We start from the raw sequence: 20,121 nt of genomic DNA, 5'->3' as shown, positions 1-20,121 counted from the left end.
TGAGCGTCCCGATTAATAGCTCTCCGGAGCTTCCTAATAAATGGCTCTTATGAGCTTTCTGATTAATGATTCTCGGGAACTACCCAATATTGGCTCGCATGAGCTTCCCAATTATGGCTCTTATGAGCTTCCCGTTACAAGGCTCACTTGAGCTTCCCGTTATATGGCTCGAAAGAGCTTCCCGGATATATGCTCGCTTGAAATACCTGTATATGAATTGACGGATTACAGAATTGTACACTTTGTGTGTACCACCCGTATATCCATCAATATTTTAAATGGTTCAACGAGTAAAGTTCTAATATGAGATAATCTAAGTTTGAGATGAATTATTACAGAAATATATTTAAAATATATGGACATGATTTGTACATGTTATATGGAAAAATTGATGTGGAAATTATATGTATATGGAAATATGATTATTGTTGAGTTCATACATGTTATTTGATATTTATATGAAACACATGTCTAACACGATTAATGAGGATATGTGCTAGGGCTTTTGGTCAATTTGCTTAAGTATGCTTTGTATGTTTCCTTTAATGTGATTAAATGGTAAGTTAAATTCCATGTTATACGAACTTACTAAGCTTTAAAGGTTACTATATTTATTTTTTCTATTTTATAGTAATTCGGAAGCTCGTTGGGTTGGAAGCTTGGCGGAGATATCTCACATTATCCATCAGCTCATTTCGGTATAAATAGTAAATTAATTTTGGTCATTTAGCTAATGTTGGCATATAAATATTTTGGTTATAACTAGCCATTGGAATGACTTGTGATGGACATGTTTTGATGTGTATATAAGAGGCTATATCATGTTTGATGTATGTTTGAAATGGTTGAATGATGGAAATCACATAGGTATGTTGATGCTTGGTTTGACATAGTAAGTTTGCTATAAATAAGCATATATGTTTATATGGCCAATTAAGTAAGATTGAATACTTGGACATATGGGGTGTTATGACATATATCAAACTTGATATTAGCTTGATTTGAATGATTTGTTGTAGTTTGTTGAAGTGTTTAAGTGTTAATGTAGGTGAAAGACAAATTGGGTGAAAAATGTGGCTTGGAACTGCCTATTTTTGTCCACACGGGCATGTGTCTTAGCCGTGTGTGACGTACGACCTAGTACATGGGTATGTGGTTTGGTCGTGTGTCCTTTGCATCATTTAAATTACAAAACAGAATGCTCAAATTATTCACACAGCCTGACACACGGGTGTGTGGCTTGGCCGTGTGACCCCTGCACCTTATTTATGCAAGTCAGTCTGCTTACACGGCCTAACACACGACCTTGTGGCTTGGCCGTGTGACCCAAGTCAATGAGCTCATAATTTTGGACACGGGCTGGGACACGGCTGTGCATCCCTATTTCGAATGTCCACACGGCCTAAGACACAGACGTGTCTCTTGACCGTGTGAGACACACGGCCTGACCACACGAGCATGTGTCCCCTGTACCTTTAAAATTTTTGATATTTTCTGAAAAATTTTCTGAATACTCGATGTAGTCCCGACCTGTTTCTAATGTGTATTTTGGGTCTTGAGGGCTCATATAAGGGACAATATGATTGATTATGATTGGTTTCTAATATGAATGTTAAATCATATTAAATGTTTGTATTTGATCTGTAAATTCCAGTAATGCTCCGTAACCCTATTCTGGTGACGGATAAGGGTTAGGGGTGTTACAGATTAAATCATAAGTTGTCAAGTGTCACCATTTTATTGGTTCTCCAATTTATTTTAAATGACAACGTGGTCAATGACGAAAACCATTAACGACAGATCTTAATTAGGTGTGAATTTAATAGAGGGACTTAATTGATTTTTTTTTTTACATTTTCTTAAGTGTTTTTTTTTTACATATAAGCCAAAAAGCATAATTACTTAATTGAGGCAAAAAAAAAAACTTAGCTACTAAATTAAACAATGAAAGTTGAAAAAAAAAACTTAAGTATCAAATTGAAAAAAATTCAAGTACCAATTTGAATATTGAAGCAGAACTTAGGTATCAAGAATATATTAACTTTTAAAATTGAAACAAAAGATTTATGGTTTAATTATTCTCTCTATCCTTGTATTCTTTGTGAATTTGCTTTTATTTTAATGTCAATAATTTAATAACTTTGTTCTTTTGATTTAAAATTTTAAATTCAATTGATAACATCATCAAAGAACTTAATTCTCAATATTGGGTAAGATATTAATTCTCTAATTAATTATTAAATTTTAATTATTTGTATTTTTTATGGATAATGTGTCTATATATACTTTAGGTATGTTCTTAAGCATTTTTTTGGTAAAAGTAATATGGAGGTCATTGAATTAATAGTTGAATTGTATTTTGTCTTCTCTGTTAAAAAAATGAGTAAACTAATCATTGTACTAAGATCAAAGAGCAAAATAGTCCTTCTGTTAAAAATCCCATCCGTTTTTACTATTGAAAATTAATCTCTGTATATAAACACGAGGTACACATAGCACACTATATGTAACTGTCTGGTTATTCTGTCAACCACACTAGTTTTTCATAGTAGAAATGGATGAAAATGTTAATAGAAATGACTAATTTACTCATTGATCTATGTACAGAGACTAATTTACTATTTTTTTGAGTAAAAGGAGTAAAATATAATATAATTTTTAATATGAGGGCCTTTATAGTATTTTACCCATTTTTAGTTAAAGAGTTCTAAACTTAACAAGTTCACCAACATTTGATTGACATCTAAGCATATATCACATCATTGACTTGTAAATATAAATGGAAATTGTTTGATTGAACTAATGATTTTAATGCAAAAAAGTCCAATACCAAATATGGAAAATAATTAAAAAAAGGCATTTAAATGCAATTTGACCAAATTTCATACAATAATGCATGGCCCTACTATATTTTAATGTAATTACCGTAAAATTGAAGTAAATGAGATAATTATGGATAACACTAGAAAAATGTTTAGAATGATGATTTGTATTGTAATATATATTTGGTCAAACAAAATTATTGGTATTAGTCAAACTAGGCAAAAACACTTTTTGGGTTTTTCTCAATTTAAAATTTTAGAAAATTATTCCATTTAAAAAATTTCGAAGCAATTTTATCTCTGTTGGTTTTGAAAGTGAACAATTAATGACAATTAATCACGACATTAATATTTTTTTGTCAATTGTGCGTAATCTTGATTGGTTTAATAACAAATTTAGTCCTCAATGTTTACATATTTTGTTAATTCAGTCTTAATTTTAAAAAAATGAATAAATTTAGTCTCAATATTTACATATTTACAAAAATAGTACGGACTAAATTTGTTACTATACCAATCGAATTTATGTAAATTTGACAAAGAAAAATATTAACGTTGTGATTAATAGTTTTTCGTCGCTCATGTACGAAAAAATGATTGAGATTAAATTGTTTCAATTTTTTATAGAGAGACAAATTTAGGTAAATAACTTTAAAATTATGTTACAGATTCTATTTTGAATTTTAACCACCGACCTCTTATTCACCGGTAAAAATTTAGGTAAATAACTTTAAAATTATGTTACAGATTCTATTTCGAATTTTAACCACCGACCTCTTATTTACCGATAAAACATTTTAACTTTTATTAATTATAAATCAATCTAACCACTTTCTTCCACATCTTTCTTAAACCATAAATGGTATAATCAATTCCTCTTGAAAAAACCCAAACAATTAGAATGCATATTCCTCCTCTCATTTAAGGTGAAATCGAGTTGAGTTGAATCCAAATATTATTAAACTCGAGCTTAGCTCAAAACATAATCAAGCTCTCGATTAAATTTGTTTATTAATTTTTTTACTCAAGCTCTACTCAATAATTAATTTTAGAGTTAATATATATTAAAAGCAATAATCCAATTTAATAATATAAAAATATGGAAAGCTCGACAAGGCTTGTGAACTGTTTGAGTCAAGCATTGTTAAACTTGAATTTGGCTCGATCGATAGCTCGAGCTCGAGCTCAACTCCAGAATTACCAAATTAAATTTAAATTTTTTCAAATCGAACTTAAGTTATTTGCGAGCACTAATGTCTCATTTACACCCCTACTTCCATTAGTACTATCAAGAAAGAACTTCCGTAAAGTTTTTATTATTATCAAAAACCAAGTTTTAATTATGAAGTATTATTTTTTTACAACATTAATCCCCACTATTTAAAAACTTTTTAATATTTCACGTACCTTCTCAAATCAACATACTATCAAGAAAGAATCATTTCTATACATGATTTTTTTTTTTTTTTAGTTTCCTAAAATATTTAGTGAAGCGAATCCAATAACTAAACATTCGCATTCGATAAACCCATCAAGGGTGTAAATACTGATCACGAGTTTTAAAATCAAATTGAAATTAATATTGCAAGAACACGTTTATGGTCAATTTTAAAATGAATTCAAACATTTTAAATTTATTACATTACAATACAATAATTTACCATTGTTTTCATATCAATTTATTAAAATTTTGTATAATGATACAATTTGTTTAAATGTGTATAATTAAATCAAAATCAAATGTCATTGTATAGAAATAAATCACAATTCAAGTTTCATATGTATAATTATATAAAAAAATTATGTATCAAGCTACATATTAAATAAAAAATCATGTATAAATTTGATATTATCCACTCTAACTGTTTTAGATTAGGTTTCTAGAATCCTTTTGTTTTTGCATAAAATAAAATGTGATACTCACGGAGTCACGGACTAGGTTCATCCATCATTAAAATAAAAGGTCAACAATGAAGCTAAAAAGTTAAATTTTCAACAACAATATAATAAGGCAATAAATAATAACTAAAAAAAAAATCAATATTGTGATGCAAAAATTTGGAAAATATATGGATTCCCTTCAATATAATTCCATTGTGTTTTCAAGTATAATGATCTAATAATCCCATCTACACAGTTTCACATAAAAATGCCATACATAGGTTGGCCTCTAAATGCCTGCAACAAGAGTAAAATATTTAATGTGTCGAAAACATTTGTCTTTTGGTTCATGCAATCATTCGTAAAAGTAACATTTTTTATGCATAACTTATGTTACTCGAAATTGAGTGTGTACCGAATATGGATATGAGATTTTCTTAAGGTTTTTCATGTGAAAGAAGGGTCACTTGAAGTCATATTCTCATATCTTATGCGAATAATGTGAATAATGTGACGTGCCTTCATAACTTATGTTACTTAAACTTACGTGTATGTTGAATATGAATATGTATCCGATACAAGAGTATTCTAAAGCCTTTCATTAAATGATGGGTCCTTTGAGACAATATTCTCATATCATATGCGAATAATGTAACATGCCTTCATAACTTATGTTGCTCGAACTTAAGTGTGTTGGATATGGATATGTATCCGATACAGATACAGATACGAGACTTTTCTAAGGCTTTTCATTAAATGAAGGGTCCTTTGAGATCATATTCTCGTATCTTATGCGAATAATGTGACATACTTTCATAACTTATGTTACTTGGGTTTAAGTGTGTTGGATATGGATATGTATCCAATATGGATATGAGACTTCTCCAAGGTTTTTTCCATGTAAATGGAGGGTCCTTTGACGTCAAATCCTCGTATCCGTGTATCAGACAAAAGTGCTTCAAGAAAAACGAAAAGTTTGAGCAACATGTTCACAGCTAAATAAGTATATACTAAATCTGGGCAACAACCAAAAAATCCAAGGACAGACATTCCAAATAAATATCAAAATTCTCTTGTTTTTAATAGCCAAAATGTCACTTACTCTGAAATTTAATGGGTATAATTACAATAGAATTAAGGGTTCATAACGCAATAAAAGAGATTTGATTTTCATCTGGGTGAAATTCAAGGGTTTGTTTATGTATCATGCCTAAAATTTATCATGCAGTCAATAAACATGGCAGACCTGAAAATACCTTGACCGCGTAAGAAATTTAGGATCGAAATAGTAGAGGGTAAGTACAGCAAAATCCACTGCTCCAGCACTGCACAAAAAAGATACATAACGCGATTTGAATTCCATACCGATCATACAGATTCAAATAACCACAAAAAATTGACAATCTAACAATCAGAAAAGCGGAGGAAATGATGAGAGTTTACCACCGAAAGCAATGGTCCTTGCTTAAACTTGTCATGAAAGGAAAATGCAATTGGCTTTGGATTGTCACCAGGACCTCGTATAAAACCACTGAATCCACATTACAGTAACAAATATATAGGTTAGCTGTTAAGAGTATAAATATCAAAAGGGAGCGCAGGGTACAGAAAATGATCTGATTTAGATCATTTCACTCGGCTCCTGATGGATCCCGAGGAATGGTCTTGTGATATCTATGACTAAAACCAGAAAAGGAGAATGGTATGTTTAGGTTTTTTCTGTCTTCCATGAAAGCTGTGTATACAGAAGTGTATGATAAGAGAAGCAGAAACTCACATTAGTGATGCAGAAATCAAGGGATTCCTCCTCGTATCATATATTGCAATGAGACCTTTGTAAATATCATCCCCTCCTTTATACGACACTGCTAATCGCTCTCCAGAAGCATCCCAGGCTATCTTCTCGATTCCCTGACTGCATAACAAAATATTTGAGAACAGAACAGTTTGCATGACAATTCAAGCAAGGTGAAGAATACATTATGCATGAGATCATAGGACCCAATGAAATTAACACAACCATAAAACCGACTTCACATACCTGCCTGTCAATGATATTATCTCTGGCAAATCAACTGGTAATAAGTGGGCATCTGAAGAGAATAAATGACAAGAAATTAGATTTACGCCACTTTCACAATAATGCACCCGTCAACAACTAAATAAACAACATCCAAAAGATAACAGGTAATTCATTTAAAACATGAAAGCATGGTTTAATATAAAATCATGCATAAGGGAATGCTCATTGCAAGGTGAGAGGGGACATGGACAAAGAGGTTGTAAGTAAAGGAATTTTCTTATTCCTGTTTTCAAGAGAAAAAGGTTAACTATTGAATGGGAAATCCTCAATGTCACCCATAGAAGACCAAGTTTCAAAAGCTTGTTAACTCCATGTTCGGGAACCTTGAGGAGAAGGGAAGGAGAGGAGGGAAGGGTGACGAAAAGTGGGAAGAATTTCACCTTATTTGGATACCTTCGGTCCCTCAAGGGGTAGATGGGCAAGAGGCAAAGAGAAAAGAGGCATACATTACCAGCCTTGTTCAACTAATGAAAGGGAAGGAAATGACAATTTATCATGTCATGCAATTATCTTATTTTCACACGAGTTAAAATCTAAAATTGAATAAGGTAAGCTTGTCTTTGCAGTGAAATGGCCTTAATTAAAAGGAGAAAAAAGAAAACCATTGTAACAAACTGTATTTTCTCCCCCCCCCCTCCTTTTTCCTTTTCAATTTCTGTTCATTCCACATAACCAAGAGCAAGTTTTTATTCCACTATAAAGAACGAGTTGATGGATAGCAAACATACCCAATGATGGAGGTTTTGATGCAAAGTGTATAGAACCCAATTTTGAAGACTTGGAGAAAGCAAGCAGGACCATACGACCATCAGGATCCCAGGTTGCAACCTGATAACAACAAGTGATTGATCACTTAAACCTTAAATAGGTAAAATCTAATGTCATGTCAGCATCATCCACTGAATTTTTTTTTGAAATGATAAAATTATGAGAACCACACAAGCTGATTAAATTGATGCATCAATAACTGTTAGGACGTAAAACCTTCAGGACAATAACGAGAGAGAAGTCAACCGTTGGTAAGTTCAAACATTTACACTCCAAATGATGAGGAAAAATTCTAGGGAAAGATGAACTCATAACATATGATTTGACCCTACAGTTTTCAATTCCATACTAGAAAGCTTAAGTTTGAAGAATAAAAAGTGGAAATACGATCCTTTTGGCAAATCACCTTAAAACTTACAACCAAGAAAACTTGAACAGATAAAATAAAATGAAAAAAGGGTAGTCATAACGCAAGCAGCCATCTGACAATATCTCTACACCTTGCAAACTTTAACCTTAATAAATATTGTTCAATGACTTAAAAAATAATATTACTTACAGTGACAAAACCACTAGCTGAAGACCACGGTTCAGAAGTCCATGTGTTTGTCTCCCAAAGATAAAAGGTTCCATCACTGCAACATGATAGAGGCATTAGCAGACATTTTTATCAGAATTAGACATAAACTTCGGAGACCTGTCAGGTACATACAATTTTCCAGAAAAGAAGTAATCTCCAGTTGGAGACCATTTAATCACTGATGTTCCTCCTAATCCCCGTCGAATGGGAGTCCCAGTACCTGCAAATTCCATCCAAAATCGTGACTAAAATCTCTAAAGAAATAACATCAACATGAATGTATATTTAAGATGACAGTATAAATTATATTTTAAGCAACCTGCTTACAGTATGAGATAAGAATTAATATATTACATATATATTTTTACAGTATGAATATGATGATGGTCATTGAAGGATGTCAACGAAGAAAAGCAAAAGGTATCCTTTTACAGCATGGCACATCATCTTTCAAATCTGACAAGCAAGTATCTAGATGCCCCATATTACTATATATTGTTACTTTCCAACCACCTTGAACAGTAGTTTGCACACAAGATTGAGTTCAAGAGAACTGACCATGGAGTCTTAGAGGATTGGTAAGTTTGCACTTGTTATAATAATAACAACAACTCTATTTAAAAATGAGTATGTTCAAATAACAAATTGAGGGAAGGATGATCTACGACAGATAGGTCATTAGGATTTATGGCAGCTTTCTGAATTATAAAGGAAAGAGAGGAAATTGAATACATATGCCCATATGCTTCATGCTGGGGTTCCTTAGGAATCACATCTAAGGTTTAGCCTTTGTTTTTATCCAATGACTAGCCTGTACATGAAGCCATAACTCTCTGCTTTTTCTACAAACTGCCATAAGCTCTGCCAGTCTAAGCTTGCTTGCACCTTTACCACGCGTAAGATCCAGTACATTAACATCACAAGCAAATGCACGAGAGACTATATATGTATATATAAACCAAAATCCTAGCATTCGTAATCCAATCACAACTAGCACACCAAATACAACAACTTCAATGAAAATTTAGTCTCTCCAATTATGAAGCTATTTAAGAAACCAAATAAGCACAAAACTTTAAAAAAAACAACTAAACCATAAATATAAAACATGCATAAGAGAATAGACTTCAAACCTGCAATCTCAACCAAATAAACCAAAAAGCACCTGATATTTGCAGATATTGGAGGAAAAAGAAAGTCCATAGCTTTTAACTTACAATCATAAGTTTAAGACTTAAAAAGCAAAACTAATCAAGCCTATCCAAACTCCCAACTAAGTTTCTTTCTCATGAACAAATATGCTCCAAATAAGAGGGAGGGTCATCAAAAGGTTACTAATCTTATTAACTTGAACTTAAAAGTAGCTCAGGAGAACAAAGTTATATATATATATATATACCTTGAGCAACATCCCAAATTGAGAATGACGAGCTTTCATACGAGGCAGAGGCCAAATATGTATCAAAATGTTATGGAATACAATACATTTTTAATAGTTAATAAATGCTTCTCACTCCTAGTTCTGGCTCCCAAGCACAACCTCATCAATGAATTAAAGCAATAAAATACTAATATCACATGAGTAATCAGTAAGGATATCTTCCATCTGGACTCCAAGAAAGTGCACTTATTTGTTCACCATGAGAACTTCGAAAAAAATCCACTAGAGTCCACCGAGTCCCGGAACCTCTAGAGAGTGCCCCCAAGAATGAAGCAGAACCAGATCTAACTGATGCCGCATTCCCAGGATAAGATGCCGCCCAAATGCAAATTCCACCCCTGAAGTCCCATAAATAATTGAGAAAATATCAAAAATATTTGACATAAATGGGGGAGAAAAAAAAGGTTAACAGTTTGTAAAATCAGGATACTTGCTTGCATGCCACAGAAAGTGACTTTCCACCATTTGGCCTCCACTCTAGAACTTTAACATCTCTTTGTGACTCACTTGTTAAAATGCAAGGCTCCTTCCCTGCTGTTCAAATTATACAAAACTTGTATGCATCAAAAAGTGATAAACTCAAGCAATACAAAACAAACTGAACTAGGAGACAAACAAACAAAAAATAAAAAACTAAGTTACACAAAACTCTGCATAGAATGATATAATAAGTTGCTCACCTGAATCTTCATAATCACGAACCGTAACCTGATTAGAACCGGATATAAATGCCAGTATATGTTTGTGCTGATGCCAGCTCACACCTTGGAGAGCAACTTCTGGTAACAAATCAATCTATACAACTTATCAAATGAGACTGCAGACTTAAATACTAAAAACCATCTTCTCTTTTAATTCTATGTTTAAGCATACATTTTCTAGAGTATCCAATACAAATATTATGATTAAGATAAATAGGTACCCTAATATAGTTACCAAATTGCTTCATACTATACACACACAGACACATATAGGGTTCAAATTTGGTACACTGCCAATGGAATTTTTTAACTCCATAATGGAGTAAAAAAACTGCCAAATCGCTTCACACTATACACGCACACACATATATATAGGGTTCGAATTCGGTACACCAGCAATACAATCTTTTAATTCCACAAAGGAGTTAAAAAAACTGCCACATGTCCTATTTTTATTATTATTTTACTACACCTTAAGGGTATGTATTACCTATTCAACCTTGCTCATGGAGACTAAACAAGCCACTAGCAGAATTTTCCATGGATACACACACAGGCCAGTCCAATAAAGAGTAACATACTGTGGCAATATATGACAAATACACGAGCGCGCATATATATCATAATGACATATTAGTCATACTATGGAAGATTCTTTTTCTTCTTTAAATAACAAATTAGATTATACTGGGCAACTTAAACCGTCATTCAGGCTCACCAATTAACAACCAATAAAATGCTAAAACCAACACTATATGTATATCTGAGAAAATGCATACACATATAAATCAACAAGGAAATGATAAACTCACATCATTGGGTAGAAAAATGTGTTTGAGGGAGGAAGTTATCATTCCCTGCAATAAGATCTCTTTGCTTAGTGAAAACCTACTAAAAAAAAACCAAAAATTACACTAACAGAAAAAAGGAAGTGAAATGAAATCATACAAATCCTTTGGGTTGAGAGACGGCAGCATTTGAAGCTGGTGGAGGTTGCGTGGTATCCTCTAAGGATTGAAACGGAACTGGATTGAACACCATTCCCTGTAAAATCCCCAAAGTTTGATACCCCAATCTTTTTTTTCTTTCATATATTTTTAAATAAAAAAAATGTTAATCGATTAATGACGTACAAGAAGCTTTCCATAAGTATCCTTAGCTTCACTATCGGAAAGGGCATCGGCTGTAACTGCAGATTAATACTACTGGTGTTAACCATTGAAACAAAGCAACAAAAGGGGAAAAAACCCATAAAAACAAAGTAAAAAGAAACATAAAGAAGAGATACCCAAATCTCTGTTAATTTCGCAGATGGTAACAGAGCCAGGCTGTGGAAATGAAGGCATAATCTTCTACCTCTATTTTTTTCCTTTAATTTTTGGGCTAAAAAGATGAAAGAAAAAGGAAGTTTGTGAAGTAAGAAGAACCATTTTTAAAGCTTCAGCCAGGGAGAGTTTAGAGAGGGTTCTTCTTTGGGTAAATTACACCTAACGTCATTAAACTACTGTAAATTAACATTTTGATTACTTTAACTTTAAAAAATTCTAAAATAATCATTTAAATTATTCAAAATTTTTATTTTTATTTCAAAAAGAAAAGCTTAATGCCTTGTTGTTTAACAATAATGCCAAAATCTCATTAGCATGCAGTAGAAGTAGAGGTGTTTAGGTTGAATTCTAGCTCAATTAAAATTTTAGGAATGTTTGTTAAGTTTGGATTTGACTTTACCTTAAAAATTGATCTAATATTTTGGTCAAGCCCGATGTAAATAAAAATATTAAAATTTTGAGCTCGGCCGGACCATATTCAATTTTTTATATAATATTTTATAAAAATAATATAATACATCAAAAATACTAAAAACATTAAAATAAATGTCTCCCAAAGAATTTGAAAATAAATTTAAAAATATATGTGCTTAAATAACACTGAGATAAGTGCAATTTTACAAACAAATACCTTTAAAATAGTAACAAAATTAACAATAAAATAAGAATTATATAATATCCAAACAATAACAACAATATAGTAACAACATAATAGTAAAATGATAGCAAAATAGTGAGAAAACAATAATATAGCAGCAAAACAATAAAAAACAACAAGAAAACAACATTTTTATTTTTATTTTTGTAGATTCAAGACGAGCTGAGCTCAAGCCAAAAAGTCTTTACTCGAAACTTGGCCCATTTTCTAAATGAACATTATTTTGTTATTCAAACCCATTTGTTGGGTCTATATTTTTATTCAAATCATCTCATTCTTCGAGTGAACTTCAAACTGACCCATAAAGAGTTGTAACTATCTCAAAATTCATAAAAAGATTAGAAGTACACTTAGTTTGTGTGTATTAGAAATTTGTTTCCAAATTTTATTTTTAAAGATTGGAATTTTCATTTCTTATATTATTATAATGTTGTTGATATTTAATTAAATTTCAATGGGAATGAACAATTTTAAAACTTTCAAGATATTTTAAAATGTATTATTTTAAAATTTTAATATTTTAATTATTTTTTGGATAATTAAAATTTTATTGAAATTTCACAAGATAAATAAAATATTAAAAATTAAGTATATTAAAAAAACATACATATATGAAAATCATGCAATACGGGCATTAACATATTTATAAAAATATATCAATATTATTTTAATAATATAAAATTTAAAACATATATAATTTTTAATAAAAAAGTTAATATATTATCTTATATTTGTATTTAACTTCAATATTCAATTTAATACTTGAGTCTTTTTCCTAATATTTATATTTGACTTCAATATTTAATTTGATACTTAATTTTTTGTCCCAATTAAGTACTTTATGTTCTTTTTATTAGAGCACATGAGTTAAATATTCAATGGGCCACGTGATATTATTTATTCTAAGTGTCAATTTGAACATTAAAGTCGAACTTAAATACCAAATTGTATATTAAAAGTAAACTCAAATATCAATAATATATTAATATTAGATGGTTCAATTTTTGGAGGGTTGTATGGTAAAACTATGTGAATAAAAATAAAGAAGATTTTGGGTAATTTTAAAGAATTTGTACTTTACGCTAACAAATAAGTTAAAATTACATATATATATATATATATATATATATATATATATGCTGATTTTAGTAAAAAAATTTTAGAACGATTTTTATTATTTAGGAAAGTATGTCATTTTTAGTAAAATATATATTTATTTGTAAATTTATGAGTTTTTTTTACTTTTACCACGTAAATAATGAAGCGATCTATTTTCCTAAATAAAAAAATCTATTTTTTTACTAAAATGAGCATATAATGCCAACAAATAAATTGTTTTTTAAAAAATTTAAACATTTAATAGAAATGTGTCAACAGAGAAATTTGTTTTATTTACTTAATTTACTTTTTAAATAATTATATTTTATTTTATTTGTGTTAAAAGGTGAATATATATTTGATAATTTTAAAATTAAGTACTAAGCCAACGAAGTCTTCTCCTAAATACTCAGGCTTGAGATTCACTATGCATAATTTTATGCACTGGTATTTGAGTTTAGTCATGTGCGGTTGTTTAGTTCAATTTTTAAATTTTAGTTTTATTGTACTTTTTTTAAAGGAAATTCATTAATTCAAACTGTGAATGAGGTCATACAATCTAGAGGAAAAAAGTAACAAATATTTGTCGTAGGTGATGAAGTATAAGTTCCATTAACACAACAAATACTTCAGTTTCAGCATCAATAGAATATTATGGCACATTAACAATTGACTATGTCACAACTAAAGCATGACGTATCTGGAGCGATTACAAATATTTAATACGATAAGGAAATCAGTCTCGAATAATCCAAAGTGGCGAGTAACCACCCACTTTTCAAGAGAAACTACTAGTGACAGGTGGAGTTTCAGCGACAACAAACACCGTTATCTTTCCATCATGATTTGTGAAGATGGCAAACGTACCTACAAAATAGATCCAAAACTAAAAAGAGACAAGTCACATTTATATACACGTACCCGGAAAATAAATCCATCATGACTTACAAAATTTTTAATCTATTTGTAATGTAATAATTTTATTTTACTTTGATATTTATATTTATCTAAATCTACATTCTACTTTATAAATTTAATATCTCATATTATTTTAAATAATTTTTAATGTAAAAGGATAAAACGAAATACTTTATATCACGTACATATATATATTTATTTAAAATAGAGATAATATAATTTTTGACTTTTGAACTTAACAACTAAGTCCACAATGGTATTTGTATTTTTTTTTATTTTTGTACTTGAACTTGACAATTAAATTCATTTTGGTCCCTGAACTTGAATTCCATCAAGACTTGATGATGTTACCGATGTTCTTAAAACATATCTGGATTGATCAATTAGACCAACTGGATTGAAAGTTGACCAATACACTAGTCCAAACAAAAAGATTGAACCAATTGAAACAAAATGCTCAAAATTGGTAAAACTCAAATATTGGGACAAAAACCAGTAGTTGAACAAGTTGAATCAATTTATTCTTTAAAATTTTAATTATTTATTTATTTATTGTTGATTTAGTAGTTAAACCAATCAAACTGATTGAATCGAAAACCAATAGTCTGATTATTAGAATACTATATGTGACACTCTAATATTAAATCACGTAATCATCTTAATATCATCAAACTTTCGTATTTTTAAAGTTTAGGGACCAAAATGAATATAGTTACTAAGTTTAGATATTAAATTGGATAAAAATAAGTATGAAAGTAGACCTAATTGCTAAGTTTAGGGGGCAAAAATTATATTATCCCATTTTTTTAAAAAATAAATTTTGCATTGAGGGAGTGCTTTAGCTTTTGCACCAGCTCACTCGTTGCTCACTGCTCACTTTCTTTGTGCATATTTTCAGGGATTTTTCACTGCATTTCGCGAAACCGAGTCTCTTCGGACCTAATCAGTCAAATTTGGTCGTGGGTTTGGAGATATACTTTTTTCTCAGTAATGGGTTTTCACTTTTTTTCATGAAAATGGGATGAATTCGCACTGATCAATGCTTTTTGCTTTGAATTTGAGGTAAAATTTCCCCTTTTTTAATCTATTGGCAGTGCCTTTATTTAGTTTCCAGTAACTTAATTAGCTTAGATTTCTCCAAATCGTTGAGAAAACGAAGTCACGAATCAATTTGATTTGTATGAAATGAAAAACGGCGGTGGGGAAGACTCGGTGCATAAACCTAGGGTTTTGATTTGAATTTATTAGCGTTGCCTTTATTTAGATTTTAGGAACTTTAATTAGTTTAGGGTTCTCTAAATTGTTGAGAATCGAAGTGTCGATCAATTTGATTTGTGTGATATGGAAGACGACGATGGGCAAGACTATGTAGATAAATCTAGGGTTTTGAATGTGCCGCCGTTGCGATGTTTGGCTCCTATTTTCCCTTCAACGCCTAGTTTCCCTTCATTTTCCCATCCCCAAGCTTCTTCCCCTTTTATGTGCCCACCTCCTGCTGGTCATTTCCCCCCTGGTTTTGCGTCATTCTACCCGTTTTCGGGTTACCCGGATTCTCACAACATGCAAACTCCTATGCCTTTTGGGTTCAATGGTTCCATTCCGGCGGTTCCTATCAATTCATTCAGGAGTGGAGCAAATGGAGATGCTGGGTCTTCTGGACGGAGTTCGAGAAATCCCGGTCCATCGCAGTATGAAGAAGAAGAGGGTTATAGTGATTGGGTTCATGTAAATGATGGCGAAGATTCTAGCAAGGCTGCCACCAAAAAGAAAAGGATTCCGAAGAGGGCGCGAGCTGGCAGTGGCCAGGATATCAATGTTGCTTCCTCCGATGTGGATGTAGATGCTATGGTTGATAAAATTGTTGAGTCGTTTAATCTCATGGATTTTGATACATTCAAGCGAGCCGATGGTGACAAGGATTCGGTAGGATATATACGCATGATCTATGATTTGCTCCGAAGAAAGCTTTCTCAGATTGAGGATTCAAAGGAATCTACTCCAGGAGTAACTAGACGGCCTGACTTAAGAGCAGGGACTATCCTAATGAACAAAGGGATTCGAACCAATGTGAAGAAGAGAATTGGTGTTGTGCCTGGTGTGGAAGTTGGAGATATTTTCTTTTTCAGGATGGAGATGTGTTTGGTTGGGTTACATGCTCCAATTATGGCTGGTATTGATTACATGGGCCTCAAGGTCTCTCAAGATGAAGAGCCAGTAGCAGTTAGTATTGTCTCATCTGGAGGATATGAGGACAATTCGGAGGATGCTGATGTGTTGGTTTATAGTGGTCAAGGTGGCAATATTAATAATAAAGGCATGGAAATAACTGATCAGAAGCTTGAACGGGGCAATCTTGCTTTAGAGAAGAGCTTGCACCGAGGTAATGAGGTTCGAGTGATTCGTGGTGTAAAAGATATAGCAAATCCAACTGGAAAGATTTATGTTTATGATGGTCTTTATAAAATCCAGGAATCATGGGTGGACAAAGGGAAGTCTGGTTGCAATGTATTTAAGTACAAATTAGTTAGGTTATCCGGGCAGCCTGAAGCATACACAGTGTGGAAATCTGTTCAGCAATGGAAGGATGGCAGTACTGCTAGAGTTGGGATTATATCGCATGATCTTACTTCTGGGGCAGAAAGTATACCTGTTTCTCTTGTAAATGATGTTGATGATGAAAAGTGGCCATCAAATTTCACATATTATCCTGGTCTAAAGTACTCGAAACCTGTAAATTCAAATGAATCTTCAACTGGTTGTGGTTGCCATGGTGGATGTCTAGCTGGAAACTCCAGCTGCCCTTGCATTCAAAAAAATGGTGGTAATCTTCCATATACTACAAATGGGGTTCTTGTCAGCCAAAAACCGTTGATACATGAGTGTGGTTCTTCATGCATATGCCCTCCTAATTGCAAGAATAGGGTATGTCAGAGTGGTCTGAAAATTCGTTTAGAAGTGTTTAAAACTAAAGATAAAGGTTGGGGTCTAAGGTCATGGGATCCTATCCGCTCCGGGGCTTTTATTTGTGAATATGGAGGGGAGGTAACTGATATTACTAGTGCAGAGGAGCTCAGATGCGTAAACGATGATGATTATATTTTTGATGCAACCCGTACTAATCAGTCGGGGGAAGGTTTCTTGAATGCATCTAATGAGACTCTGAAGATCCCGTTTCCTCTAATTATAAATGCAAAACATGCCGGTAATGTAGCTCGGTTTATGAACCACAGCTGCTCTCCGAATGTATTCTGGCAGCCAGTTTTGCGCGAGAATAGCAAGGAGTGTGATCTCCATATCGTGTTTTATGCCTACAGACACATACCTCCAATGACTGAGTTGACATATAGCTACGGCATTGTTCCACCAGATAGAGCAGACCAGAGGAGAAAAAAGTGCCTTTGCGGATCAGCAAAGTGTTTAGGCTACTTTTACTAGTGGTCTACCAACTTGTGAATTCAAAACAGCGTAGTCTTTCAAAAGGTTAGTTATCTCAAATACACTTGATCTTCCTAGATTTGACAAAGTATTGTAGATTAGAGTAGTGGGTCATTATCTTCAGTTGGACAAAGTGCTAGCTTCCCTTTTTCCTTTAAACTTTTTGCTTTCGAGTAGTATTTCTTCCATGAAAATTATTTGATAGTTAAGCTGGCTAGCATTAGACTTGTGACAGACCGATCTTAAACCTAACTTAAACGAAGCTTTTATTGTAGACAAACCAAGGTTAAATCTAACTTTCTAACTTGATGAGACATGAAATAAAGATTTTACGTAACCATTTTAGCCCATCTAAAGTCCTGACTCCTTCCAATATCAAATTGTGGCCTGAATGTTTTAAAAACCGGACCGGTGGTCAAATTGGTCAAACCACTGGTTCCCGGTTTGATTGGTTTGACTGCCGGTCCAACAATAATTAAATAAGCAATTAAAAGTTCATAAAATTTATTTAAAAAAATTATGAACCGGACGGTTCAACCGTCGGTTTGTTGTCTCGATTTCCTTTTTACCAGTTTTGAGCAGTTCAATCGCTTTGTCCAGACCAGTATATCGGCCAGTTCCTGGTCTGGTTCCAACAGCACTGGAATTTCTTTATTTCTCTCCTGTTTTTTTTGTCCGAAGAATTTCTTTATTTCCTTGGAACTTTATCGTTGTGAATATTGAATCAGTTCAAATGCTGACTAAGAATCTCTATTCCCTTGGCACCTAATGCTTTTGTTGTCACATAACCCGTGTAATTTCATAAGTGGGGTTAAAAAACAGCCAAGTGTTCTTAATTGATATTTAAAAAATAAATAAGACACATGACGGTTTCTTAAATCCCTTTGCGGAATTAAAACTCTAAAGTCAATGTATCAAATATTATTTCTTAAGATTTAGATGAAGATTGCTATCATTGTGATTCAAAGGCTTTTGTGTGTTTAAACTGATCAGGGATTAAGGAAAGATCACTTGAACCATTTAGGAGTATTAGAAGTGCTCAATGATGCGGATGTGCCAAAGTTCTCTTTAATTTCCTTGGTGTGGTTTTCTACTAACAAGATAGGCATAAAAATATTTAAATTAAAGGAAAAAAAGCCTGCCCGATTTAAATTCTCTTCGATTTCTTTTATTTGCTTTTCTCATTAGACCTTTACTAATAAGAGAGGGAAGTATCAATCTCTTTCCAATATTTTAGTATTCAACAATAGACATGGACCATTAAGAAATCATGCCAATCAAGCAATATAAGAATTTGCATGTTTTATAGATAAACTAGGTCACTCACACAAATACATGGCGCTTAGAGGGGTCAAGCCAGAAATTTGCTTTGGGAGGCAGGGATGAATTATAAATTTTAAAGGGGGCAAAGTGCAATTTTACCATTATACTAATATGTAATTTAACAAAATTCGAAGGGACTAAATAGGAGATTTATCATTTTGGGGGGCGAAGACCCCTGTCTGTCCCCTCCTTGTCTACGCCCAAGGCAATGTAAGGATTCTAGTGCCTCGACTGCACCTTGTGTGCTATCATGTAGAAGCACCTCTATCTTTTCCTCTCTTTTTTCCCCATCATTTTCAAGTGTTTGCATCCGTTTCTTTCCCTTTCTTGCCTCGGTTAGATGGCCATGAATAACTTTACTATTCCAACTAGTCAAAGTATGAGTTGCCTTTATAATCTTCACTTTCATATTACATGATGTAATTCATGAATGTATTTCTGCTGTATGATTCGGGCAAATGATTTTTACAGGATATGAAGGCATATGAATGTTTCTGTTTGTGGCTCTGCTGAACTTTGCACAAAATGGTCCTTTCTGCCCCCCTCTTCTGCTTTTAACATTACAGGTCCCCCCAAATACTATTACTTTGTAATGAAGTTTTCTAGAACTTCTAACATGGAAACATTAGCAGAAATGCTGATTAAATCACGTATGTATAGGCTAAGTTTTTCTGTAAACATTCTATATGTCTGCTTGTTTCTCTCTACGTTTAGGGGGGTTTTTGTGACATTGCATGAAAGTAAAAGTAATTATTACAGTAGAAAAAAAAATGTATATTTGATGTTATGATTAGATCAGTCTATGGGTTAAGCTGGGTCAGGGTGGTTTGATAGGCTTAGGCTTAAATTTTTTCCTAAGTTCAGCCTAGCCCGTATTAAAAAATTATCTTATTTTTTATATAAAAAGTAAAAAATATAATAGCTTAAAAACATTAAAAACATTAAAATAAATGTTTCCAACAAATTGAAAATAAATTTAAAAATTATTTATACTTAAATAACACTAAAATAGGTTTAATTTAATAAACAAATGTCTTTAAAACAACAATAAAATTAATAATAAGACAAGAGTTATCTAATAACCA

At 32.3% G+C, this 20,121-nt stretch overlaps 3 protein-coding genes across 5 annotated transcripts in view; 1 reads left to right on the top strand and 2 right to left on the bottom strand.

Moving 5' to 3' along the window:
- LOC108473734 (tubulin beta-5 chain) overlaps positions 1–19,578 on the bottom strand; it is a 98,402-nt gene extending 78,824 nt beyond the window's left edge. The window contains exon 1 of one of the 2 annotated variants that reach the window (XM_053021592.1): positions 19,575–19,578. The gene's annotated coding sequence lies outside the window, so the exon portion shown is untranslated. Of the gene's footprint in view, positions 1–7,413; positions 7,418–19,574 lie in introns of those variants that run through there. The other variant, XM_017775462.2, reaches the window with a different exon arrangement.
- Positions 5,772–11,768, bottom strand: LOC108470726 (aladin). 2 transcript variants are annotated; one of them, XM_017772164.2, is made up of 15 exons: positions 11,565–11,768; positions 11,410–11,465; positions 11,225–11,320; positions 11,089–11,133; positions 10,256–10,370; positions 10,010–10,109; positions 9,734–9,913; positions 9,534–9,592; positions 8,267–8,354; positions 8,114–8,189; positions 7,515–7,614; positions 6,745–6,796; positions 6,481–6,618; positions 6,147–6,234; positions 5,772–6,028 (listed from the first exon to the last, which is right to left on the bottom strand). In XM_017772164.2, exons 1-15 carry the CDS (start codon positions 11,620–11,622, stop codon positions 5,978–5,980), a joined length of 1,302 nt encoding a protein of 433 aa, XP_017627653.1. In that variant the 5' UTR covers positions 11,623–11,768; the 3' UTR covers positions 5,772–5,977. The 2 variants fall into 2 exon arrangements, with proteins under 2 accessions (XP_017627653.1, XP_017627654.1); XM_017772165.2 differs by having other exon boundaries at positions 10,010–10,106.
- Positions 15,082–19,807, top strand: LOC108474127 (histone-lysine N-methyltransferase, H3 lysine-9 specific SUVH1-like). Its single transcript, XM_017776045.2, has 2 exons — positions 15,082–17,758; positions 19,508–19,807. Exon 1 carries the CDS (start codon positions 15,620–15,622, stop codon positions 17,711–17,713), a length of 2,094 nt encoding a protein of 697 aa, XP_017631534.1. The 5' UTR covers positions 15,082–15,619; the 3' UTR covers positions 17,714–17,758; positions 19,508–19,807.
- The last annotated feature ends 314 nt before the right edge of the window (positions 19,808–20,121 follow it).

Source organism: Gossypium arboreum, chromosome 11 (assembly GCF_025698485.1).
Source record: "Gossypium arboreum isolate Shixiya-1 chromosome 11, ASM2569848v2, whole genome shotgun sequence".
In the NCBI taxonomy this organism is placed as follows: Eukaryota; Viridiplantae; Streptophyta; class Magnoliopsida; order Malvales; family Malvaceae; genus Gossypium; species Gossypium arboreum.
This window is presented reverse-complemented; position numbering and strand designations above follow the sequence as displayed.

Excerpts from the sequence above, each read along its gene's own strand:
- LOC108470726 (XM_017772164.2), bottom strand. The coding sequence starts at position 11,622 with ATGCCTTCATTTCCACAGCCTGGCTCTGTTACCATCTGCGAAATTAAC. Across the intron at positions 11,466-11,564 it reads CGAAATTAACAGAGATTTGG|TTACAGCCGATGCCCTTTCC; the intron begins GTATCTCTTCTT and ends ATTAATCTGCAG. Across the intron at positions 9,593-9,733 it reads TCTTGGAGTCCAGATGGAAG|ATATTTGGCCTCTGCCTCGT; the intron begins ATATCCTTACTG and ends ACATTTTGATAC.
- LOC108474127 (XM_017776045.2), top strand. The coding sequence starts at position 15,620 with ATGGAAGACGACGATGGGCAAGACTATGTAGATAAATCTAGGGTTTTG.